Below are 27,187 nucleotides of genomic sequence, written 5' to 3' on the forward strand. Positions count from 1 at the left end.
GGGCGCAGCGCGCCGCTCCGCACGGTGCCGCGGCACCCCCGCGTGGTGCCGTCCCCATCCCCTTCCTCCTGCGCCGGCCGCCCCGTGCCGGCCCTGGGGGGCAGCAGCCGCCCCTGGTTTCGGGGCAGAGCTTTGGCTCCAAGGGCGAGTCCCTGCGACGCCCTCCCATAGCATGGGGCGCTTCACCGTCTGGGACTATGTGGTCTTTGCGGCCATGCTGGTGATCTCGGCCGTCATCGGGGTCTACTACGCCTTCGTGGGAGGAGGGCAGAAGACATCTAAAGACTTCCTCATGGGGGGCCGGAGCATGAGCGCTCTCCCCGTGGCGCTGTCCCTCACTGCCAGCTTCATGTCAGCTGTCACCGTGCTGGGCACCCCTGCCGAGATCTACCGCTACGGTGCCATCTTCTGCATCTTCGCCATCACCTATGGCCTGGTGGTGCTGTGCAGCGCCGAGATCTTCCTGCCTGTCTTCTACAAGCTGGGCATTACCAGCACCTACGAGGTAAGGTGGAGTGGAAGAAGCCTTTCCACAGCCTTCAGGGAGCTGGGGGGCTTCTAATGACTGCTTTATACATGTCTGCCCTCAGCTTCTTCCCCCAAATGCCCCTGCTCTCTGTGCTGCCCCATATCTCCACACTCCCAAGAGCAGGCTGCAGCCTGCTCTGTCCCCAAGTCTGCCCACACTGCCTCTGCAGAGGAGATGCTCAGCCCTGCTGTCTTGGCTTGGGAGCTGTGCATCATGCCACATGTTTCCTCACTCCAGATACTCAGTTCAGCAGGTGGATTAATCCTCATGCAGCTTGGATGGTGACATGTGGTTAATGATGTGTAATTAATATACCAAGAGCAGAGAGCAAGAGCATCTAACATAGGAACCAGAGTTCTCACATCACGCTCCCTCCAGATAGGTTTCTAAGCTTAGGTGCAGCCACAAAAGTCCCCTCTGGCAGAGTATATATTTATGCTGTTTCTAGAGATTTTGAGGACACACCCTTTCTACCTGAGGCTGTTGGCACTGGTGAATGTCTTCTCCATGATGTTCATACAGGGGGGTCAGCAAGTGCTCTGTGTCTGCAAGAGTTTTACTTCCACCAAAATATGGCTGAGCTGCTCTTGGCAGCTCAGCACGTAAGTCAAAGCTGTAGCTAAAAGCACAGAGACGTCTGAAGTGGTGGGACAATCACAGGTCAAGTCTGACTGTTTTGGGGTGAGGAAGCACCTGGTTAGGAATTTCTTTTGATTTAGAATGTCTGTGCAACCTGTTTATCTTCCTTCATGGGGATAGTTCCTAGCTGCAGATTTGGAAGTAAATTGCTGTTTTGCACAGAGGCCATTGTGAAAGGGGCATTGGTGAAGGTGAAAGTCCTTTCCTAGCTACTTTGGTCTTTGGCGTTTTATTACACTGAACGGGGCGTTGCAGCATTGGAGGCTGAAAACAGGGTTTCTCTTGGTACATTTAGATAAGAAATTACCAACAGAAATTTCTGGTGGCTTCCAGTGTGTTTTAAACCACTAATCTTTGGACTGTCAGTTATGATGATACTTAAAATAGGGCTCTTTTAAATAAAGACTTATGCCTGGAAACTCATTGATAATCTTGGGATTAAATCAGAGTAATGCACCTATAAAAGATATATCTTCTATTTGTGGACAGAGTTCAGAGATCAAACAACTTTTTGTGTCTGTCCAGGGGTTCAGCACTGCTTCCTTGCATAGGCATGCTCACAGATCACATTTTAAATGCTCCGTTCACAAGTGAGCACTTTGAGACATTTCAGTGTTTTTGTTGATTGAAGAGTCTGGCAGGAAAAGGAGACCACTTTTGTACAACCACACACCCTAGAGGATTGTTAGGACAGGTGGTGGAAAGAAATCTGCCTTACAGCATGACAAACTCATTCAGAGGTTGTGCTGTCCCAGGCTACATAGAAAAGTGAGGGTTCCTGTTTTGCAAAAGGATAGATTTCCACTTACCAGTAGAATATGGAGAGCTGCTTTGGGCAGTGCAGAAGGTGAGGTTACCGTGGGAGGAAGCTGATGACCACTGAAAACTTCTGCCCTCTCCCTGTGTCACCTGTTCAGGTGGACACACATAATGCCAGTTTCCAAATCGACTAAATGTTAGGAATAGCCCAAACATCTCCTTTCTGATTTCACAACACCAGTGGGTTCTGTTGTTTGCTGGTATGTCATTGTGAAATCTTAGGTTGCCCTGTGCAGAGTTAAGAGTTGGACTCAATGATCCTCATGAGGCCATTCCAACTCAGAATATTCAGTGATTCTGTGATAATATGTGCCAGTCTTTGCCAGGTCACGGTGCACAGCTCCTTGTCTATTGTGTGCCTTCAGGCAGCTGAGTAGCACCAGTTTCCATTCTGCAGACTTCATCGTCTACTCCACTTGCTCATGTATTATTATCCAGTGGTGAGATCTATAAAGAAATGTCAAATCAAGTTGAAAGAGGTATTAAAGTGACTCCATGAGTTTTGGCCATTTATAAAAATGTAAAAACGACACTTTCTGTATTGCTCATCACTTCACTCTAGTTGTATCAATAGTGCCAAGCTTCAACATAAACATTTGCTTTTTCTTCTCTTTTGCAGTATTTAGAGCTTCGATTTAATAAATACCTGCGCCTCTGTGGAACGGTACTCTTCATTGTACAAACGGCAAGTAAACCTCAAAGCTGTTCTGTGGTCCTTGTAGTCACCAGGATTCTTCAGCTTAGTGTAACTGACTGTTTTCTCTGAACGATTGATGAGGTTACCACAGTGCATGGCTGGCTGGCAGTGGGAGAAACAAAGCTCTTTCTGCTCCAAAGTAGTGAGATGGGGAGTGGATGCTGGGCTACCTGCCCCTTGGGTCTGTGCGTTGTTGAGCACCCAGAGCATTCACCTGTCATCAACGCCATGGTAGCAGTTTTTTTGTCTGCCTGCCTGCTGGAAGAACCCACAATGGATTCAAAATGTAAACATGCCCCAGAACTGCCCAGTGGCAGTTTTCATCCTCTGGTGCCTGGATTCTGGGAGTCTGACTAATTCTCAAGGGTCTGTGAAAGGTGATAAAACAAGCTGTCAGGAGCTGTCACTGTTCAAGGGTTTGCACCACCACCACTGGAAAAAAACTGGGTGTCTACAAACTGAGAAGCAGCAAATCACTGCATTGGGGAATGTTAAACTAAAGCAGTCCCTGAAATTATTCTCGGTGCAGTTTGCTGTATCCAGCCCATTCAGGGAGTCAGTATGAGACCACAGCTTTTAAATGTACAATGAGCATGTTCCAAATGCACCAGAAACAAAAATGTGTTCTTTTCCACAATTTTGAAGGTTTTTTTGACTTTTTTTTTTTAATTCAAAGCAAGAATGAATATACAATCAGAAAGCTTCTCAAATTACATGCTCGCTTTTGGCCCATACCTGTCTTTTTAAGACACACCAGGACTTACAGGGCAATCACACTTGCACCAATAAGAGGGTGGTCAGTACAGTACTAATTACTTAATTGAACAGTGCTGCTTAGATGGCATTTATAGATACACAAGACCATAGGAAAAGTAGGGTGCTAGCATGTGTGAATCCCGACACTGTTTCATCAGCAAATATGAAGACATCACAGCTGCATAAATTGGAATAAGCCAAGCATAATCTTTGCTTGCAAAGAGCAGAAAAATAATTCTATACAATCTGAACAGGTTCTCAAGGAAAATAACTAAAGATCTGTAAGTGTCTTTCTGTGCCAAGCAGTGACAACTTGACCTGAATAATGTAAAGAATAGTGAGGAGAGGAAACCCCCCAGGATTTTAATGGTGTAATTTTAACTGTTCTGTGAATATTGGCATGTTTTGCATTGGCATTTAAAAGAAGAAGAAAAAAAAGGATATGTAAGGATATGTGGTAATACAGCCTGAAAAACTACTGAAGTGGAAAATTGTATCATCAGTCCTATTTTAATTTACACAAAAATGCAATCATACTTTTGATAAATTTTAATTTCTGATGGTTCAAAACTTCTGGCACTTGTTTGCTGCATATGAGAAGGCCACTTTCTCATGCTGAATCCCTGAATTAGGAGGCTTGGTGAGATACGGATTTGTCTGATGGACTATTAGATGGATAAGGAATTGGCTGAATGATTGCATACAAAGAGACGTAGTCAAGAGCTAAATGTCCTAATGGAAACCAGTAATGAGTGGTGTCCTTCAAGGGTCTGTACTGGGACCGATACTATTTAATACCTTCATTAATGACATAGATAGTGGGAATGAGTTCACCCTCAACAAGTTCATGGATGATGCCAAGCTGTGTGGTGCAGTGATTTTGCTAGAGGGGAGGGATGCCATCCACAGAGACTTTTACAGGCTTGAGAGGTGGGCCCGTGTGAACTTCATGAAGTTCAACAAGACCAAGTGCAAGGTCCTGCACCTAGATGGGACCATGCCCAATATCAGTACAGACTGGGGGATGAACTAATTGAGAGCAGCCTTGCAGAGAAGGACTTCGAGATACTGGTGGATGAAAAATAGGACGTGAGCCAGCAACGTGAGCTTGCAGCCCAGAAAGCCAATCCTATTCTGAGCTGCATAGAAAGAAGCATGGCCAGCAGGTTGAGGGAGGTGATTCTCCCCTTCTGCTCTGCTCTTTTGAGACCCCAGCTAGAGTACTGCATCCAGTTCTGGAATTCTCAGCACAAGAAGGACATGGACCTGTTGGAGTGGGTCCAGAGGAGAGCCATGAAAATGATCAGAGGGCTGGAAGAAAGGCTGAGAGAGTTGGGGTTGTTCAACCTGGAGAAGAGAAGGCTGCAGGGAGACCGTATTGTGGCTATTCAGTATATAAAGGGGGCTTGTGAGAAAGGTGGACAGAGACTTTTTATCAAGGCCTGTAGTGACACGACAAAGGGTAATGGTTTTAAACTAAAAGAGGGTAGATTTAGATTAGATATAAGGAAGAATTTTTTAGCAACAGGATGGTGGGACACTGGAACAGGTTACCCATAGAAGTTGCAGAATGCCCAATCCCTGGAAGTGTTGAAGGTCTGGTTCAGTGGGGCTTTGAGCAACCCAATCTAGTGGAAGATGTCCCTGCCCATGGCAGGGGGCATGGACTAGATGACCTTTAAAGGACTCTTCCCACCCAAGCCATTTTATGATTCTGTTATTCAGCAGCACATGCTGACAGTCATGGTATGGACAGCAATTCAAACATTGACTAGGCTTGACAAGTGTCAGTAGTTGGCTGTGAAGTGATGCAGCTAGTTCTGAGGAGATATTTGCCAGTGACTGGTCACTACTGGTAGCTTTCTCGACATACAAGCTATGTCTGAAAACCTAGGGAGGACTCATGGCACCGAGAGAAGCAAACATGCGTGACACAGGCAGGGAGTAGTGCACAGGTAGAAATAACTATGTCTCCTGCGGCCCCACCATCCTTTCTGGCATGTGCTTGTAGCAGGTGTGCAGCAAGGGGCCAGGGCAATCTGGTCATGCTGGGTGAAGCATCCCCTCAATACTAATCTCCTCCCACAGCTGGATTACTTCTCACTCCAGTTACTTCTTGACTCTCTCAGTGTAGCCGCTGGCCATGTGGCAGACCTCTGCCATGGGGTCTGGATTTGACCTGTTCAAAAGCCACAGCGAATAATCCAGTGGTTAGCCATTTTGCTCTGGTTTACCACCTGTGCCTGGGGCAGACTCCACACCTGTGGGAAGGGCAAAGGCTTGCTCAATGTTGGATGATGTCTGATTCCATTGCTTTTCCATGCCCAAGTCCCACCCCTGTAAATCAGGGAGTTGGAAGATTTCAGCCATGGAAAGCTGATGCAAGTCATCTCGGGACCTGACTGTGATTTGGATCCTTCAAATCAAGACCACTGACCTTCACAGAAGTCATCTGAACATTGCAAACTGTATTCCCCTGAACAGTGTCACGGCTGAACTTGCCCTAGTAGTACAAGGCAGTAATAACAGTGGTAAAAAAGCAAACAGGATTGAACAATATACACAAAGAAATTATGGAGTATATCAGTGTATGAATCCCATTGTGCCCACAAAAGTGGATGGAGTAGCTCCTTGATTTGTCTGTATGTTTACTGTATTGGGTGAAAATACAGATCTGCTGATAATCATGCATGGCTTCATCTTACAGGAGTGTAATTCCTTGTAATGCTATCCATAATGACTAATTAATGTTGTAATTTTTTGTTTTACTCACATGCATTATAGTTGTGTAATGAGAGGCATATTGATCCCAAGACTGAGAAAATAAATTATAATAGATTCCTTGGCAAACCATGTGTAAACCTCAACTTCCTTTTGCTCTTGTTTCTGCCATATGATTTCCGTTTTAAAGCAATAAAAGAAGTTAATTATAAAAGCCAGGAGAAGCTGAAGCGGGATTTGATATTTAAGAGTCCCTGGTTTAAAGAACACGAGGCTGTGAGATTGAAGTGTTGGTTAGTCTCAGACATTAGTCTTCTAACAACTGGAATTATTTCTCAACAGTTATGAATTTAGGAAATATAGACTGGATAAATGCTTGAAAAGAAATAATCTCAGAAAGCTATCACCTTTCCAGGAATTTACATTTATTTTGATCTTATATCTGTTTTCTCCTTCTAGACTTTATACACTGGTATTGTCATTTATGCTCCAGCTTTAGCACTAAATCAAGGTAAGATGAGTACACTGCAACTGTTCTTCTACTGTTATAATTCTTGCTGCATATACTACTGGTATGCTTTTGTTTGGTAATGCATACCTAAAAATACAGCTCACAGCTTGACTGTGAAGTCTTCTAAGATTTCTGTTGATCCCGGTGGGAACTCTGATAGAAAGCCTCCCATATGTAATCCTAGTCCCTTAATCCCTACCTGTAAGGAATTATAGAAGAGGCTCTCATTTACTCCACCTCTCATGCAATATCCTTAGGTAATGGTTACATTCAGAAAAGTTAAAAGGACTTAACTAACTTTTGAAGGCAATGCAGAGACTAAACAGACATTTAATTCCTCTGGTTAAGTGCTCTTCTTCAAGAGGAGAGTGAGGCAAAAGTTTGGTAAATACGGTTTTGGGTTGCCTGGAACTGTTTAATTTGGCCTGTTGTTTTGCCAAAAAACCCAAGTGAACAGCAAAGAGATCTTCAACTTAAGATGTCTGTTGTGATATTTACAAAATGAAATATTGCCATCCTCTACTTGGAAATGACTCTTTGCTTTGAAACTGAGCCACTTTTATTTTTAAAGGGGAAAAAAGATTTTATGTGGAGCCAAATGAAATTTTTAATCTGACACAATTAATTTGTCTGCTCAGCAAGAAAAGGCAATAAAAACCGAATCATTTTGGCTCGAATGAAAATCACAATTGTTCTGTTTGGTTTTGGGGCATTTTTTACTTAATCACTGAACAAAAAGGAAGAAAAAATCCAGCACTGTCTTCATTGGTCTTCTCTGGTGTATAAGTCCTACAGGTTTTATGTCCTCTATGTTTATATTTGTTCTGCAAATACATGCTAAACCAAGCTATGACCTAGCTGGTTCCCAACTAGAAGCAATGTGTTTCATTAGTTTTGTTGCAGTGTTTGTTGTCATTAGCCTGAGCTATCTGTCGGGGAGCCCCAAAGTGCCCTGCCTGGCAACATGTGAGTGTGACAAACTGGGTCAGTGACAGCCAGTATGTCAACCACAGTACAATGTGGTCTGGTGTGGACGTACTATCATGTTTCCCTGAAAGAAAGAATAAAAGAAAGGCTTTTAGTCTAACACATTTCTTCCAGACCATGCTTGAACCACCTTGCTTCTGTGGAGCATTCCCATGCTGTTTTCTTGCTCAAATCTCTGCCTAAAAGACTCTGGGATTACCCAGGTGCTTCAAGGAAGGACATGTATTTTAAAGCTTTCCTGCTTTGGGGCCTATAAACATATTGGATGTATTGTTTGGCAGCATTCACATTAAAGTCAGATAGCTTCTTAGATCCTGAAATATATCTAACTTTTTAGCAGTTTCCAATGTCTGTAACAACTGTTTCATTTTTAGAACTGGTTAGGGTGAATCCCCTGGTTTAGACAAACTAATCTTTTCATTTTCATTTTTACATCCTACTTTTGCATTTAACCTTTTTCTAGTTTTTTTTTCAACAGCCAGATTGGGGTGAAAAATTGACCTTCGGTTTTTGTCCCCAATGCCTCATTCACACTGGTGCTGTTTCCCTCTTTTTCAGTCACTGGCTTCGACTTGTGGGGTGCAGTGGTGGCGACTGGTGTGGTCTGCACTTTCTACTGCACACTGGTACGTGGGCCCTTTGGCTGAGAAAAATCTCTGTTCCTTTCACCGTTCAAATCAAGTATGGAGTTTATTGAAAAGTGGCTTAACAACCAGGTTACCTCATGGGAGTACGTTTCACAGTGTAACTGTAGCCACAGGGCCATATTCAGCCAGGGACATCTCCAGATGCAAAGGTAGCCACTATGTGACACAAACTTTTTCTGGTTTGATACATCTGAACTTCTGTTGTTGCTGAAAGAACAGCAAAAAACTAGATTTTCCTTCCTAAAAGTTCTCCTGTTATTCTTCTAATCTAGTAGGGTTTAGTTGTTCTGTTTGTCAAGCACCTGCTTACTGCTGCTATAATAGTCCTGTCTGATATTGAATAGAGCCACTGATATTGAACAGAGCCACATGAACAGATTGGACTTTAGATTAATGTTAATTGACCAAGTGTCTAGAAATTATTAAATGGAACCCCAGTGACAAATTTCTTTGTATATGTTTGATTAAATCATGTTTAGCTTTATTCACATGAATGGTATGCCTTCTGGAGTTAGTGGTACTGTATATATGTAAGATGAGCACTGTCTGCCAGTTTATCTTTTGATACAAACTTCTGAATCAGGTTATGTGATCAAGGAAATACTGGACTGAAATACGTGTATGGCCAAAGTAAATTCTAGTGCACTTCAAAAAAGGGTCAGGATGTTGCCCTGTTGTACCTGATATGTGCTGTTCCTCACACAGGGTGGTCTGAAGGCAGTGGTGTGGACAGATGTTTTCCAGGTTGGAATCATGGTTGCTGGATTTTCATCTGTGATTATACGAGCTGTGGTGGTTCAGGAGGGAATCGGACGCATTGTAAATGATTCCTACTATGGAGGAAGATTGAACTTCTGGGAGTGAGTTTGTACTTGCAAGTGATGTGCCTCTTTATTCCTATAAATAGAGCCCATGTGAATAACTGAAATTAAATTGCTACTGAAGGAGGGGAAGTGGAGGAGTTGTGACCCAATTTTTATACATTTTTAAACAAGCTTATCCAGTTTGAGGGATATTTTTTAGGTTTTACACTATGCAAAATCCTGTAAAGAGAAGAACATTTTTACTTTGTCAAGTAAACGCTTTAAGGATACATTTTGGATACCACTGATAGTGCATGGTGAATAGAAGAGGACAATTGTGTTTATACAATTTGCAAACAGCTGATTTAGTATTTCAGTTACTGAACCAAAACAATTGGGAAAATAATAGTTTTTGTATAATCCGAAAAAGGGAAATGTTTTTCTTTTCCTGAAAGAAAAATCAGAAGTAGTTTTAATAGTATTTTACTCTCCATTATTGTAACTAATCATAGTCTAAAAATATAATTTTGCAAGGTCAAGAATATTCATTCTGACAACGTTGGATCAAAAACCACTTTAAGTTAAAAAAAGTTATTGTACTTCTGATGAATAGGTGATTCCTCGGAGAAACTTCACCCAGTGCTATTAGTGAAAGTTTAGTGTGACAAGTATTACATTTTGTCCTTTTGTGTATAAGTTCACAATATTAATTGGGTTGTTCTGTGAAATTTTTCACCAAGTTCTTCAGTAAATAATTAATCTGTGCAGATTTTTTTTGTTCTCATGAACAATCATTTTTTTCAACCTGTTTGGCTGATTTGCAGTGGTTACACTGCACTGCTTCTTTCCGTAGTCATAGAGTTCACAGAAGGAAAAAGAAAAGGAATAAAGGCATGTAATAGGTGAAATAATATTACATTGTTCACCAAGATGAGCATCAATTATTACTATAATAAAATGTGGTTTAGAAAAATTATTATTTTTGGCCATCTAAAATCTGTTATTTACTTAGAGCTAAACCAACAAAATGTTTTACAGAGGCTCTGTCCACAAAGCCTGGGCGTGCAAAGTCACCTTTTTACTGATGCTAGGCTGATGTCCCTCTAGATAAGCACGCATATTAGACTTTTTACTGGAGCATCATTTCATCACAACAGTGACAGACATCATACAGCTTTACTTAAGAGTAGTTTATAGTCAAATAAATCAGTTAAACTTCACATTTGGACAGATCAGGATTTCAGCTCTGAGTTTTAAAATTTGTTTTCCATGATTTCACTTAAAGTTGGAGTATCTAAATATTCAAAATCTGGCCAAATTAAGAGAGTTTGTACTAGAACAAGTATGGGGAAATTTTTTCTCCCAGGCATTAAGGTCTTCTCATAATGAGAAGATTTCAGTATTCTGAATTTGTTTTCTCTTTTCCCTCTCATTGTAGCTTTAATCCCAATCCTTTGCAAAGGCACACCTTCTGGACAATTGTTATAGGTGGGACTTTTACATGGACTAGCATATATGGGATCAACCAGTCTCAAGTACAGAGATACATTGCATGCAAAAGCAGGTTCCACGCAAAACTGTAAGTTTGCCCACAGTAACTCTTAATGTCTGAATTTAGCAGTGGCTGTTCTTTATAAGGGAGATTTTTTTAAAAAGGAATGTTTTTTGTCTATATAAATCCCATTTGTAAAGGGTGACAACTTTTGCTTTCTGTCTTGTGGACCAGGTAGAAGACAAATTGGCAGAATAAATACCGGTATTTGAATTACTATAATTGCTGTAACATTGAACTTTGTGCCAGAATCTTTTGCTGTGCTAGTATTCTTGCATACAAATAGCTGCATTAAGTTTATATGCAACCTAAAGACCAATTTATGTAGTAGTTGTGCTGAAGCCATATCAAGACAGCATCTTGAATTGCTAGTCTACTAAACCTAAATCATTGTGTGGGAATTTTGCATAAATAAAGACTAAAGATTTTTCCATACCAATGATTATAGGCATGAGAAAATGCAGAAATGTTTTATTCAGTGATAATATTAATGAAGAATCATATATTTTGTTTTCATAATAATCATCACTTTTTTTGGGGAATTCACTATGGAAACTGGCAGAGAGTTCAGTTTTCCTTGAATTTAAACATTTCTGATCAGCCTTTACTCTAGAATGGAGTATATTTACTAACTGTATGATCTTACCTTTATATTTAGTATCATTCCAGTAGTTCACAACTCAAGATTTAAGAATTATTAGCAAGCACATAAAGTCCACTTATAGGAGAAATATGTAAATGCACATCATAACTATAGTCCTTATAAATTCTGTAATACAGTGACATACAGAGAAGGAGTTTTATGAATATTCACTTTCACTTAATAAAGTTAGCAAAATACCCACACTTTCACTTAATAAAGTTAGCAAAATACCCACTTTCACTTAATAAAGTGAATATTCATGAATATTTATGAATATTCACTTTCACTTAATAAAGTTAGCAAAATACCCACTTTCACTTAATAAAGTTAGCAAAATACCCACAAAATCAGGCAATAAAGAAAAGCTACTTTTCAGCCATTTACACTGCAGACAAGAATGAGCTGATGTTTGTCATCAGCCACATCTCCAGCGTGCAGTGACACTTCTTTGCAATCTCTGGCACGTGGCGGGGTTCCAGATTCTTGGCACTGAAGAGGCAGGAGATGCATCTCACATCTGTAATGCTGTCTGGCATGATTGCATACAGGAAAACAGCCATTGTTCCAGACTTGTGTGCCAGTGTGACTGTTCTTCTTGACCACCTGCTCCACTTAGGGCTGTGCTCCTCTCTCACACCCTCCCTACCCTCTTTGCAAGGAGGTAGTAGAGTACCTGTAGCAGAGTGTGGCCGAGGGGAATCTGGCACTCTGACAGCTTCTGGGCAGATTTTCTGAGCTGTTGCAGCAGCTTTGACCAGGATGGGAGGCTATGTGGTACTGCAAGGGTTTGGACAGGATTTATAGCTCATACCATATTAATGGTGGCACAGTCTTAACCAGTAGAGTCCTCTCCTGCTGGCGTGGGTGGTTGGACTCCATGGCATCTTGCTTGTGCCTCACTTGTGCTGGGTATTTCCCCTGCATGGAGAAATCCTTTTGTGTAATGGTTGCAGCTTGTCACAATTATAAACACTGCCATTCTGAGGTGACTAGTTCATTTGCAAATGAACTAGTTAGATACATCTGGCAAGTCACATTGCCATTTAACCTGTACACAAAAGTGTAAAATGTCATCAGGTCAAAGTAACAGGGTTTTGTATCCCCATGGCATTTACTGTAAGGTTTTATAAGAGGTAGCACAATAATAAATCAGGGCTGAGAAAATAATTATTTCACAGATCCCAAACTGCAGTTTTTGGGAAGGCCTTTAACAGTGGCACAAGGGTAAGATTTTTCTCAGGCTTTGGGAGAGGATTCCACCCCATTCAAGAAAAGCACCAGTAGGTAGGAGCACATGCTGTCATCCTCAAACAGTAACTAAGCAAATTGAACATAATGCTCAAATATGAACGATAACAGGCACTCAGAGCAGGAGAGCTATACTTTCAGAAAAATATGGGCTACTAACCCATTTTTCTCTTCTTTTAAGGTCATCATCTGGCATGTTTCAGTGCCAAAATATAGAGCCAGCCTGAAACAAAAAACTGAAAATAGGCCTTGCCCAGTCACAGTGCCTACTTCAACCAAACTCCACCCCATGTTACTTACCCAGAGTTAATGGGAACACCTCCATGCCATAGTGCTACAATTATTATGCTCCAGTGCTTACTCATAGGGTGTACCATGAGCTGGAATGTAAATTAGAAGGAGAAAAAAAGCTTTCTTTTCACTGTCAAACACTGACACAGTTTGAAAACAAGAATTGCCAGATTCAATTTGTTTTGCTTCTATGTGTTTCTCCTGACTTTCTAATGTTTACTACAGGCTCTAGGATAATACTGCTATTACATCTATTCAAAAGAGTTGGATTGATTTAACTCATTGGTTACGTTTTGTGCTAAATCGGCTTCTGACTGCCTTATATGAAGGTAGATTATGCTAATGCAGGAACAACTTCAGCTAAATGAATGTAAAGCATCCAACCAATAGGTAGACATCTATAACAAGAGGACTACTTCATTTTTACTGAAGTAGTCTAGAGAGAAATTTAAAGTGCTGCTGGTTCTGTCTTTAGACCACCCCTAATTGCAAATACAAAGCATAAATGCAGAGTTTCCCCTACTATGTGTAAATCAGCTTTTATTTATATGGGGGTTTTGTAAGAGTTTACATTGTTCTTGCCAGTAATTTTTCTATGGTATAAAACTGACAGTTTAACTAGTTAATCTACATTATGCCTTTCTGAAAATGTCCATTTCAATGCCTAACAAGGCCTATAAAGTTACGTTTACTTCATTTATCCTGATGTCCTCTAGAACAGTCCAAAAGCTGGTGCCCCTTAACTTCTCGGGAAGTGAAAGAACTAAAAGGCTTCCTGAAGCATCGCAAGCATATTTGCACAGAAACCAAAGGTCCTCCCAGCAGAGATCTTAGCACTTGGCACAGGTCCAGGGTATGTGATCTGTTGGAGAGTTAAATCCCTATCGGCAGATAGCACACAGATAACTGGGAGGCAGCTGCTGTAAAGGAACACTCTTTTTCAAGGCCAGTCTCCCAGTGGGTATGTTTGCTTGAATTGACCATCCTAGGTGAGAAGAACTTTGTAACCCAGGAGTCATCAAAATCTGAGAAACATGAGAAGATCATATAGTTAGATGGAAGGGAAAAGCCCTCATTGGGTGGGAGGAATGATTTATTTTTCACTGCCAATAGAGGCAGTGTTGTGTGCAGCAAAGGTGGCATCAATGCCTGATGAAAACTCATTTCTGCTCTCAATGTTGATGAAGCTCTCATCAGGATGTGAGGAAGCGATGGGGTTATTGGACCATACTGGGCTGCAGGTTGTTCTGTCACTAAAGGGGAAGCCATGGGGTCAGTGGCAAACACTGCTCTCTGGAAGCAGCAATTGTAGGTGGCTCCAGACAGGTCCCGTGTCCCAGTGCCTCACTGCTACCTCCCATGGAGACTGTCCCAGGAGGAAACGGGGGATTTGTTGCTTTTATAAGGGCAACTCCAGCACTGTGTAAGTGCAGCACTGCAGCTCCAGAGGCAAAGGAGTTCTGGTGCTGACTGAAAGGTACCCCACACTTTGATCTAGGGCACCCCACCTTACAAATCTGTCTGGGGCTTGTCTTTATCAAGGGGTGTGGGGCAAAGGGGAGAAAGAGCATCTTCTTGCCAGCTGCCTGCAATGTAAATCTCATGCACATGATGAAACATGGGGATTGCCATATCATTCCCATCATCTCCAGAGGAGACTTTATCAGGGGATAAGCACTCATACCATACTGCCAGAACCAGAAGTGTAATTTGTATATTTAAAAACATTAATTGTATATTTAAAAACATTAAAATGATCTCACACCAGCTGAAATGCTAGGAGCTGTATCATGGCTCTCTTTCCAGCTGGCAGCCACTGACCAGAAGGTCTCCTTGATGCTGGTGCAGGTGCTTGTTCGCTTGGGCCTGGCGGGGTCTTGTGGGATGTTGAGCTCTAACATGGTGCTTCTGTGCGTGTTGGTGCAGGTCCCTCTACATCAACCTGGTGGGCCTCTGGGCAATACTGGCCTGTGCGGTGCTGTGTGGCCTGGCCCTCTACTCCATCTATAAGGACTGTGACCCGTGGACAGCAAAGCAGGTGTCAGCACTCGACCAGGTAGGGCCTCAAGTTTGAGGGGAAGGTGGTGAGGGGGCATCCTTCCTCCGTAGCCATAATAGCCAGACAGAGGGGGTTCAAGAGCCAGGGCACTGGGAATAATGACATGCCGGAGTTCTCTTATCAGGTGAGTCTGTAACACTGAAGGATTACGCAAGACCATGGTGGGAGGGAATACCCTGGAGAATGCAGCAGAGCTGTCCTTGGCACTGTTCAGTCCCAGCATCCTCCAGCTGTCTCAGAGCTGCAGGTTTCATCAGGGATGTGTAGAGTGCTCAGTCCACCCACCTCTGCAGTATTTGGGTTTTTCACCCAAAATGGGCCTGGGAGTGCCAGAATTGCATGAGACAGCACTTCAGATAGAAGTGAGGGGAAGAGGCTGCTGCAAGGGATGTCTGAAACTGTGTGAGTGATTGTGGGCCCACGCGAGCTGCTTTATATCACCCAACCTAAACTGCTCTGTGCCCAGGGAGGTGAAAGCCTTTTCATATTTGAAACATAATCATGCTCAAATACACCTGGAAGAAGGTTACCAGCAGGTAGTTCTTCACTAGTAATGGTGCATCCTTCCCTCCTTTGGGGGAGAGCTGGGCAATCAAACCGTGTTGTACTGTGCTGTGGAGAAATCACCTTGTAACTGGTGGCAGCCTCTCCCTAAATATGCCCTAAGCAGCAGATTTACCTGAGGAACGAGACCTGAAGAACATAGACTAGCCAGAGTCAGTGCCAAAGGAAATCATACAAGTCTTTTGGTTTTTTATATATATTTATGCCTGGGATAATCATAGGCTCTGGGTAACACCCCACAGACAGTAGCTGGAAGGCCAGGAAAAGAGCACAGAATACCTGAGGCAGGACCACCTGGTCTTTAAGGGTAGAATAAAATTAAATATTGAAAGCCAATGTAGAAACCTGAAGGAAATTAAATTGTTCTGTCAATCAAATTCTTTTTGGTGGTAACTGAAAGCAAGGTACTAAAAAGACCAACTTATCTGTGAACAAAAGGTTTCAAAGGAAGAAAATCTTAAATTTCCTCTTTCCAGCACTCGGATCTTGCAAAGGTCAACAAATGAAACATGGTTTCCAATAAGAAAATTGTTTTCCGTTACTCAGAGGTTATCGGACGGTATCTAAAAACCTTTTTATGGCATCAACAGCAAACATAGTATCTAATGTTGCACTCAAGCCCAACAGAGTGATGTACAATACTGTCTGCCTGCTGCCCTTCCTATACCATTGTCACTGGAAACCAAGCCCGATGGAATGGCTATATGTTCATCTCTGCTAGGTGATCTAAACAGACTTTGCTGTTTCTCAAGTGGATGTTTTAGGATTGGTTTTCTCTGTAGAAAACCAATAAATAGTGCAAGGTGGGACATTAAGAATTAGAACAGCTAGTCAGAATGCCAGTGAGAAGTCTGTAACAAAAATAACACAGTGACCAAAAAAAAAAAAAATTAGGGCAAGATAGTAATATTTCTTACTCTCTGAATTTTTCAGCTAATGCCATACCTAGTGCTGGATATTCTCCGTGATTTTCCAGGACTGCCAGGACTTTTTGTTGCTAGTGCCTACAGTGGGACATTTTTTTTTTTTTTTTTTTTTGTTAGAGCTAAAGTTGTATTTATACTAAAACTTTTACATTTAATTTCTTTGTTTCTTTGTCTAACTAATTTTTGTTCTTTAAGAAAAGCACTACAAGATCTTTGATGATGCAGCTTAAAAATCCATAGTTTCCAACAGTGGTGCTCTGGAGGTCCTAAGGACTCGAAACTGGAGTTCCCTACTAGCAACACGCCATGCACAGCACTAATAAATCCTCCTCTCCATGTTTTTAAAGCCCCGCTGCTATAGGAATTTTTAAGCATTATGAATTGGTGGTTACACAGAATAGCTAGAGTTTGGGAGAGTTTTCTACTGCTCATCTTTAATTTTCCAGTTTCAAAGCTGCATAACTTTGAAGTCATCTCCCTTTCCCCATCCTTGATCTTTAGAGTTTGTTTGCAAGACAGTTCCTGGACTTCCAACTGTCTTGCATGAACCCCATGAAAACAACAATCCCTACATATTTTTACTAGGAGACAAATTTGTCTCATAGTGGGGAGTGTTTTGTTCAGCTTTCCCAAGAAGCATCTTTTAGGAAATATTGTCTCTCTAGAGGAAGGCTCTGAACAATAGTAAGCAGATAAAAATGAGGAAACTTAAGAATGTGACACCAGAGTATTTTTTTTTGTTCTGAGTACTTGTGGCTGCATAAATAGAGGGAACAGCCAGGATATTTGTTTTTCATGTGCTGAGGAAAAGCTGGTGGCACACAGGAGCAAGGTACACATAGACACAAGATCACCTGACTGGATTTCTGCCTCAGGAGTGCTGGTTTTTCTGACCCTGTAGGTAGCCTGGAATAGTTCTGTTTGGACTAGATATCTAATTTTTAGGTTACTGTAATTAGATTATCTGAATCCTCCTCTGAGAGTGCATTCAAAGTAATGAGTGACCTGCATGTAGGAATTTTACCTACCTAGATATATATTGTGTAGATCATTTGTGAAGATATCATGTATACCAATAGTGTTTACAGCTTAGCAACATGTAATACATATTTTCATTGACATGTCCAGGCCTGTCTTTTCATCAAGATTTGCCTTGTCTTCACTAAGAGCAATTCTTTTAAACAATTTTTGTAAGCTATTAACTGTATCACCTGGAATAACGTTATTTCAACCAATGCAGCAGCTACATTAGTTTTCTGTCACTGTTTTAGACAGCAGCAGTTTCTCTCTGCCAGTAACCCATCTGTTATCTATGATTTCAGCTTCTACAATAAAAAAATTGTATAAATCTTGCCTTCTGTAGTACAGTGTCCTCCAGCATCAATGCTCTGGCTGCTGTGACTGTTGAAGACCTCATTAGGCCGTACTTCAGATCCCTCTCTGAAAAGAAGTTGTCATGGATTTCCATGGGGATGAGTACGTCTAAAAAAATATCTTTTCCATTTTTGCTGTACTTAGTGAGGGCTTAATGCAGATCTCGCTTATGGCAGTGTAAGTCAAGAGTAAGTGCATTTACACCGGTAGGACTACAGTGGTGCAATACTTGGGGGAGATGAGATCAGCTGTGTAGGTTTTACACAGAATGGGGGACAAGCTATTTCAAGTGAGCATAAGGAAAAAAATAAGCCACCTTTTTTGATCTGTAAGCAGGGAAGATGCACTGCATCTGTATTCAATATTGATGCACAGTACTACAAGGCCAAATGTCTCAGACTGAAACATCTGTTATTTTTCTTTCATCTGTCAAAAATGAGAAGCATAGGAAACAATTTTGTAACAAACCTTTTGAACTGAGTGATACACAAGCAATAGCATTGTGTCCCAATAACATTCTAGTGAATGAGAAACTTCATGTTTTCTCTGATATACTCTTGGAATGTTAATGATTTCACCAGACTGTGGGTATCTCTAGGCTTGCTTTATTAACAGCTCAGAGTTGGGCCATCACCTCAGTGAGGGGCAACAGCTAACAAAAAGCACCCTCTATATATATATGACTCTACATAACATGCAATAGAATGAGTCTTTGGTGATTTTCCAGGAATTTTCATCATCAATTTCAAAAGTCCATTATAGTCCACAGTTTTGGCTAGTTCTCATCATTCTGTTCCAGTTCTTCTCATGCCACTGCTCACTGATGCAGTCTTTGGCCATCATGGTTACTTATGTTCTGAACTATTTTAAACTGTTGGTATTGTTCCTAGAGCACCTGTGCTCTATTAATTAAACCTATAAACCAATATCTATTTATTAATTATTCCTGCTAGTAATAATATCCTAAAAGAGTTTTTCTAAAGCTTGTTCCTTTTACATGGATCCTCAGCCTGTTTAGCTCCTTGTTTAATGTATCTCAAAGAAGGGGGTCAGAACTATGCTGAGCAGATGGCTTAAATCTCTGCTAGTTGTACTGTCTGTGAGCAGCTGCAGCTATAGCTCAAGTGTTTGAAGTAAGCCCATGTGTTTGCAGTGCAACCCAGGTGTTTGCAGTATGCATGGTAAAACCACAGTCCCAACATGGTGTCATAGCCCATCCCAGTGAGCACCACAGACTGGTGGCAGGTGACAAGTATTAAATATCCTCACCGGAGAGCAGCTTCTTAAACATTATTGCAAACAATATTTATGCCAAAGTTGTTGTTGGCCTTATCATGAGTTGCCCAACATATCACATTAAACAGTGAGAGTAACGTATTGCTTGTGCAGTGAAATTCAACTGTGTGGAAGAAACAAATAAGCCAGTGTTCCTGGGAAGAGACACTACATCCTGGTGACCCAGGGTATCTTTTGTCACAATGCCAGCTCCCAGTAATCTGCCAGCATTTACTTTCTTGCTCTGAAGACTTTAGACTGAGAAGCAAAAATCATTCCCTCAAAATAAAGACTATGACATAGGAGATTACATGAGAAATACGAACAATACAAGTATTGCTGCTATGGCTAATCCATATGGCTGACATTTAGTAACTAATCTTTAGTAATATACAGGAAGAGGATTTTGTCACGTTTGCATGATCTCCTCTTAATGTAAACAGAAACCTGACCTTTTGGCCAATTCAGGCTCCCTTAGAAAAAACCCAGATGCTAGAAGATTTGTTTTGAAGATGTCAGGGGCCACGCTGGGTTAGACAGAAACATTTCCATTAGTGATTTTCAAATTTTGGCAGATTTACACATCATTCTGACTTTTCCACACAGGCCTGTTTTATGGTGGAGTCTGCATCGCTATGGCTGCACTGGCGTCTCTCCTGGGAGCCTTGTTGCAGGTAGGAGTCAGACTGCTTTTTCATGCCCATGTTGAATGACCCAGAATGAATTATGTAAGAAAATAATTGCTGGATATCATTATGAGATTAGTTTTTATTCTTTGTTGAGTACTGGCCTCAAACAGCCCATGGCTTAGCCTCTGCTTTAAGCACCCATATAATGATACCAAGTCCTGCCAGCTGAGTATGCACTAGTTAAAAAAACCCTCACAATTTCCTTCTTGCAATGTTGGAGGCTTTAACTTTCTTGCACAGCACCTGATGGCAGACCCTATTCCTTCCTTAGGCAGCACTCAGCATTTTTGGCATGGTTGGTGGCCCCCTTTTAGGATTGTTTGCCTTGGGAATCCTCTGCTCCTTTGCAAATGGAATCGTAAGTAGAAATTTAAAGCTCTGCTTGTCATACAAAGTTCATTGATAATTATGGGCATCTGCCTCCCCCTCTCCCCCCAGTGATTTTATGTTGGGCAGTGAGGGAGATGTTTCTGATACTTTCCATGAAGACATTTCTCCTTACTCCCTTTTCTCCTTATCCTAAGGAAGTGATTAATAGGGCTGTACGGGAACTTGAATTTCCATCCCATGAAGAGATTTACATGACTGGAGGTGGAAAAAAAATCTAAATAAAAATGAAAATTTGCCAAGGATTTCTGGAAAACACAGTTTTAGAGCAGGGAACAACATGTGTTGAGATGTAGCTGAACAACAAGTAGACTCAGAGAATGCTGGCCTGTCTGAGCAAAAGGGGGTCAAGCTGCAAAAATGGGGCCCAAGCACATGCAGACTGAATTGGGATATTGTCAGAGTGCTTCAGTACCATGATACTGTCATTTCCAGAGGAAAAAGCTATTCCATCAAAAAATGGATTTGACAGACCTTAGGAGTATGGTCCATGGGTTAGTCTGACAGGATTGCTATTTAGTAAGGTTCACTGATTGCTAACTGTTACTCCTTGCAGTTCCAGTATACACTGGAAAATTAATAATCACTAACTGTCAGCCAAAAAAAAAATAATCCTACCCTGAAGTAAAAGAAACTTTTGCAAAAACAGATCACATGAGAAAAAGGAAAAAATTCCTTCTGTATTTGTTTAAGGAGGGCCTCAAATCAGTGTTTTCTCACATACCATGCAGCCCAAAGCTATCCTTCGATTGTAAAGGCATAGTGGCAACATAAAGAGGTATGTTCAGGAGCTGTGAGTAAACACTGTATTTCCTGAAAGGGGAATGAAGTAAGAGGCCCAGCTCGCTCCAACTGTATATTTTATTTTTGCCTTGGAGCCTGCAGTTTAGATTATCTTGATTGTTTCTTACTCATCTAGGTGTTTTTTCAAATATCCTTTTGCTTTTCATGTAAATCCAAGTTTCATTTTCTGTTTTGCAGGGTGCATTTGTGGGTCTTGTCAGTGGCTTTGTTATTTCACTTTGGGTTGGAATCGGATCTCAGATTTATCCTCCACTCCCAGAGAGGACTAAGCCACTATACCTCTCAACTGCAGGCTGTAATATATCCTCAGGAAATTTGACAGCAACAGAAAATCCATTAACAACAGTCTTCAACACACCAGCTGTAGAGAGGTATACAAATTCATCACGTGCAGTCAACAAAGTATGTGTTTATTTTAAAGCAACACACAGATCTGCCTAGCATTTGGGTTACCATAACTATCCCTCCCTGGTTTACCTACCAGGCTGTTTAAGATGAAGCAGTCTTCGCTGATTTTTTTTTTTTTATTCCTTTCCTGTCAGAGTGAAGTTTGCCTGAGTTATCCCAGAACAGAAGTCCAAGTGAATCTTCCTATTGATCTGAAAAGCTTCAGTTCAATAATTGAGTCTAAAGGCTTGGATATGCCTTACTGGGAACTATGGTTTTAAAGAAAGCATCACATTTATAGTTATTGGATTAACTTCCACAGTCTGTCACATATTAAAGTAGTAGGCAGTTAAAAGGCAATTTGCTAGCTTCACCTACAACACCTTGTCTGTGCAGAAATAGTTTTATTCAGGAATTTCAGAAGACGCATTATCAGTATAATGGGCAAAATCTAAGGTATTTTTCTCCCCTCTGCAATTACCATATGCCTTACTTTGGACAATCACAATTAAGTGTAACAGTTAGGAATGACAATATAGAGAACAAAAGGAACAAAAAGAGGCTGAACAAACACATTTCTTGGAATTCCCAATCCTTACACCTTGGAGCCTTCTACAATCAACAGATACCATGGTACACACATGGATGCCCAACATTCAGTTTCATGTACTGCACCTCTCACGTAAGGCCTCCAGCATTGCTCATGGCTGTGGGGAAGCAACTGCTGCAACAGGGCACCTTGTCAGGGAGAACAAAATAAGGTGTAACCTGAGGTGTGACAGTTGCCCTATTTTTCTGGCTGTTTAGAGCGGCACATGTCTGATTTACTACTTTTTTTGTTGTGCGTGTGTGTGTCCCCTCCTTTATATAACGTCCCCCTCTTCTAAAGAAGTTAATCCTTCATCGGGTTAGCTGGAGTGCTCAGCTCTGTCCTAGATTCCTAGCAGAGACAGGACTGTCCTGTTTTACCTGCTCTGTCCCATGTGTTGCATCACTGCACTGATCAGTCTCCTCCAGTATGAAGGAACTTGGCCTTCAAGATTTAGAACGAAATTTCAACACACATTTTATTGTAAGGAGGCAGTTCAAGGCTACCAGGTCACTTGGTTCAGAAGTAACTCTGTATTTATACGGTGTCTGGAAGCAGACGACATTTTCAAGTTGCTTGGGATAAGAAAGCAGAGATTAACACTTTTTCTGCTCTTTTTCAGGCCTGCCCTGGCAGACAACTGGTATTCCTTGTCTTATCTCTACTTCAGCACACTTGGGACACTTATCACAGTAGTTGTGGGAATAATTATCAGCCTCCTAACAGGTACTAGTTCCAGAGCTGTGACTGGAGGTGTTTTACATCCCTTTCAAGCTAAGATGACCAGAGAGCTGTCACTGCCACAGGAAGCCCAGTGACCCTATTGCAAACACTGTGTAAAGATTACTGTACTAAATCTCATTTCCTCCCCTCAGCCCTTCTACATCCCACTTTTGACTCTTCGTTTCTGCTCACAGCAAAAGTTACTTCAAATTTTTAAGGAGAAAGAAGTTTTAGCAGTTCTTTAACCTGAGACAGGAGGGGAGGGTGGGGAAGGCATCTGTCTGTCCTTTTTTTATTAGATGCCAGCAGGGGCTGGAAGTTTAAGGGTTGTCTCTGACCACGTCAACAACTTCAAGCAAGGAGATATTCTTCTAGAGGACAAAAGCAGTTTTACTCTGAGTGAGTTCAGAGCACTCAAGAGTTGTCTGTACCTGTACAGCACATACTTTTCACCATATTCCCCAGCATGTACCTAAGAGCTACAGACCCGGTGCATGGCTATGCTAACTTCTTTCTCAGCTTCCCTGTACTATGTGTGCAAGTGGCAAAAAGCAGCATCCCACAGGTAAGAGTGGGGACTTCAGTTCCAGCCCGTGGCCTCACTGTTGCATCTGTGTCGTGCAAACTGCACCTGTCATGCATGGCAGAAATAGCACAAAAGCAGCTGCTCTCAGAGCTTTCCCCAGTGTGCTCAGCCAGATTCCTATGACAGCCCTCATCTTTGAGGCAGTTAGGTTTCAGACCTCTTAGTCTGACCTACAACTACTCCAGAATTATCAAACTCTAAACCCAGCAGACAAACTCACTTCCATTAGCTTCCCTGTGCCTTGCAACTAATAAGCACAAATTATACTTCTCCCACTTTATTTTCCTTGTGAGTTTCTAGAGAATTTGCTCCCCCTTTTCTTCCAGTCACAAGCTCTTCCCATTGTTATGATGATGCTTGTCAACAAATTTTGCTTCTTACCAGGTTGGAATCCAGTCACCCACAGGCCATGAAACAAAGTGTGAACACTAGGCAACTCAGTAAATTCAGATAAGAAATTCTCAGCCCAAGAAACATAAACCCTAAAGAACTAACCCAACCATACTGTCACCATGCTTTTTGTGGAGCAAGATCCCATTTAAGCCTGAGGTGGCAATCAAAGCTAATTCCCAGCACCTGCATCTCCTTTCTTTCCCACACACATTCCCACAAATGAATAGTTCACCTTCCATGACTTAAAACTGCCTAAACCTCCCATTAACCCTCATACCCCCACCTTGGGGCTGCCCTTAAATAACTCACTATAAAAATTGCTGGTGACTCTAGAGACTGGAGTCTTGCTAATAGGAAGCTGAGGACAGGCTCAGGCTTCAGGGCAGCAGTTGATACCACAGCTCCTGGACTGGCAGAGTCCCAGATACCATGGTATGAGATTCACTGTTTTCTGATGATTGTCTCAGGCTTTTTACACAGTGAGAAATCTGAAGAGGATGTAGTAAACTCTGGGAAATGGCTAAGGCATTTCAAATAGACCTTAAGGTATCATTTTGAGTGGTGCAGCATATATGTCATTGTGAAGAAATGATCCCTAAGGCCTGTGATTGCTTGATGGCTTTTGCTGCATGACTTTGTCCTGCTCACCTGGCCTGTTGCCCATAGCTGGTCTCTGACTTATCATCTGCATGTGGAAACCTGGCTGATTGAAACCTGCCTATTTTGCAGGAGGACTAAAGCAGAACACAGATCGTAAATTCCTGCTGACCAAGGAAGATTTCCTGTCCAACTTCTCACGTCCTAAATCTGAGACAGTAAGTGTAATTATGCATCTCTGATTTAAATCAATCTTTCCTCCTGGGGACAAAAGCAAAGAATACCTGTCTTATTTTTTCCCACCAGGATGAATAACACCTGATACAGCCTGATATATTTGCTTTAAGGCAGTAGCAGAGCCCAGGGTGGGTAGGAGTTAAGTAACTGGCATAGGCAGGGAAGCTATGTTTGGCCACAGCTTGACTTCAATGAACAGCAGAGCAGCAGCTGAGACAAGGGACAGTTGTTCTTGGGGTTTCTGCCAAAATACTCCCTCACTAGTCTTTTGGAAGCTGGCCCAAGGCACGCTTTGGGCTCAGCAAAGCTTCCTTTGTTTGTAAACATGCATTCTCTAAAGTCTGGATTTTTTTTCAACTTCATCTGCTGTTTGAGAGAAAACATTTCTAGTCGGTGTATCTGTTTCCTAGCTCTGTCTCTAAGATATAAGGAGACATTATATGGTAATAACATCCCTTAGAGAATGTAGGGGAAAGTTGTTTTTTTTTAAATAAACTATAGACCACTTTTCAATCAATATCAGCAGGGTGCTGAACATTCAATCTCAGCTTTGTTCAGTGCTTTTCGAGTGCTTCAGTACAGGCAATGATCATATGTTTGAGATGCTCCTGTTTGCAAAATGTTTTGCCTCTATGACTCCTTTTAGTATGATCTCATGTATTTCAGCTTCTGGATGTGAATACCAGGGAAACAAAGGGATTTTTTTAATGCTGTTGTAATGCTGTTTGCCCAGGACTGGAAACCAGTTATTGTAATTCACTGCCTTTAACGGGCCAACATCCGTTTTCACTATCTGTGAATTTAATCCCTGGAGTCTTCTGAAAAAAAAAAACCCACCCACATAGAAGCTAACCTCCACAGCCATGCTATTTTATGCTCAGAATCAGAAACAAGTGTCTGTCTGGTTACAGAGCTAGGAGCTGGATAACAAGTAGTTGGCATTACAAATAATGCAGAAAGTTGTTGAGAAAAAAAAAATCAGGGGAAGATGAGCAGCTTCATGCACATGAAAAGCTCAGCATCTCATTACGTTCAACAAAGATGGAACATCAAAGCAATGATGCATGTTAATCTCTTCATGTCAAAGATGGGGCAAGGACCAAGGGTTAGGAGGCAATAGCTCAAAGACCTGGTGGTGACAGATTGCTAGACATGAAAACAGCAATTACAAATTTGCACACCCAAAAATATGTTAGACACTTTGCAGCACAGGTACATTTTGCACAACCAGCACCTTATGCAATAAGAAACTTTCCATGCCCCTAGAAAAATACCAGCTCCTGCCGTGAATAACTATGTTCTGTCAACAGTTTTCCTGCAAGACATCCTGTATGTCGGGCCTGACTCTGCTTGCATGCAGATCAAAGAGAGGAAGACTGTTTCTTCCACTTCACAGCCTGGATTTTGTCTTTTGTTTTTTAGCCAGAGAAAGTGGAAGTGTTGAACTGGAAACCATTTACCATGGCAGCTGAAGGAACTGACAACCCAGCTTTCAGCCACATTGAAATGGATGTTGCAAGCAGTAAGAACAAAGTCAATGGTCTTTATATATGACATGGGCCATGTTAGCCCACGGGGACCGTTTTGTTCATGTAAAGCACTGTTGACATTCCTCTGCCGGGTCAGTTACCAGCCCTGCTGGGGTCATGGACAGGCATCTACTGAGCTTCATGGCACTGTCACCCTTGCATGACCTTGACATTCGTCAAGAAAGGAATCAGGTCTTTCTTGCACTTCCTCACTCTCTCCCTCTGGATCTTGGTGACAGGGCTTAAGGAATGTTTCTATGTGAAATATTTGCCTGATTGAATGTCCTGGAAAATATCTGCTTTTGATCGCAGTTCACTCCCACAGTAAATTTTTTATTTGTTAAGAGCACTGTTCCCCCAGACATGGCTGTTTTTCTGTTTTGTTTTTTTAATTTTTTCTTTTAAGTTGTTGAAAGTATGAAAAGATTAGGTCTGTAGGACCTTATCAGATTGCAAGAAACAGTGGGTCTTTTTTTAGTACAGGAGGTGTATTGTGCCATCTGGTCCCTTTGTAGAACTGGTCCTGAGAGTGTATTTATTTTGCTGGTTTTGTCATATATGCTTGGTTTTATTAAGCCACTTGTTCCCTTGTTACCTCCATCTCCTTCTCTCTGCTCACTGCTGGAAGCTACAAGAGTGTCTTTGGTGATGAGTAGAGGCAAAAGTCATTAATATCCTTCCCTTGATGTCCTGTGTCCCTCTTTAGCCTGTCTTGCCCTTACAGAGCTGGTCCTCATGAAGGAATTTAGTTATTTGGTCTTTTTATTCAATGCTGTACAGCAGACCTAAGTCTTCCACTTCATGCCCAGCATGCTGGCCTAGGATTGTTCTTGCACCGGGCTGGGCATAGCATAGCAGAGATGTTAATGCAGGAAGAGGGCCCTCTTTGCTGTACTGGGCAAGAGGGAAGACTGTGTCTGCCACTGGTGTTACCTGTGGAGCAGTGAGCTGAAACCTCATGTAGCCATTTGTGTTCATGCAGTCCCTGTTGTCACTCGGGGGATTCACGTTCAAGGTTGGTCCAAGTCAGGCAAGAGCATGTTGTGTGTTTTGGCAGGCAGGCAGAGGCCAGTGTGCAATGCCACAGGATGGGGAAGGGATCACAGAGGACCATTTGGTGAAGGCTTCTCCAGGGCTGCAGGGCACGGTATGGCTTATCCTCTGGCTAGGCTGCCAAGAAAAGCTGAACTTCGTGGCTACTCCGAACCATGCATTGTACTGGTGG

The 27,187-nt window shown here is 41.9% G+C and overlaps 1 protein-coding gene across 1 annotated transcript; it reads left to right on the plus strand.

Annotated features, from left to right (window-relative positions):
• The first annotated feature begins 172 nt into the window (after positions 1 to 172).
• Positions 173 to 25,987, plus strand: SLC5A8 (solute carrier family 5 member 8). The gene is made up of 15 exons (XM_026867954.1): positions 173 to 505; positions 2,607 to 2,672; positions 6,621 to 6,672; positions 8,218 to 8,285; positions 9,012 to 9,166; positions 10,548 to 10,688; positions 14,770 to 14,899; positions 16,400 to 16,485; positions 17,753 to 17,868; positions 19,648 to 19,715; positions 20,002 to 20,088; positions 21,099 to 21,292; positions 22,520 to 22,623; positions 24,329 to 24,414; positions 25,856 to 25,987. Exons 1-15 carry the CDS (start codon positions 173 to 175, stop codon positions 25,985 to 25,987), a joined length of 1,818 nt encoding a protein of 605 aa, XP_026723755.1.
• The last annotated feature ends 1,200 nt before the right edge of the window (positions 25,988 to 27,187 follow it).

The sequence above is a fragment of the Athene cunicularia genome, assembly GCF_003259725.1.
Source record: "Athene cunicularia isolate RWA chromosome 1 unlocalized genomic scaffold, athCun1 chr1_part2, whole genome shotgun sequence".
Lineage (NCBI taxonomy): Eukaryota > Metazoa > Chordata > Aves > Strigiformes > Strigidae > Athene > Athene cunicularia.

What these genes read in the sequence shown, in the direction of transcription:
- SLC5A8 (XM_026867954.1), top strand. Translation starts at nt 173, where the DNA reads ATGGGGCGCTTCACCGTCTGGGACTATGTGGTCTTTGCGGCCATGCTG. An exon ending in GGAAGATTGAACTTCTGGGA is followed by an intron (nt 9,167 to 10,547) that starts GTGAGTTTGTAC and finishes CTCTCATTGTAG; the next exon opens with CTTTAATCCCAATCCTTTGC. An exon ending in AATTATCAGCCTCCTAACAG is followed by an intron (nt 22,624 to 24,328) that starts GTACTAGTTCCA and finishes CCTATTTTGCAG; the next exon opens with GAGGACTAAAGCAGAACACA.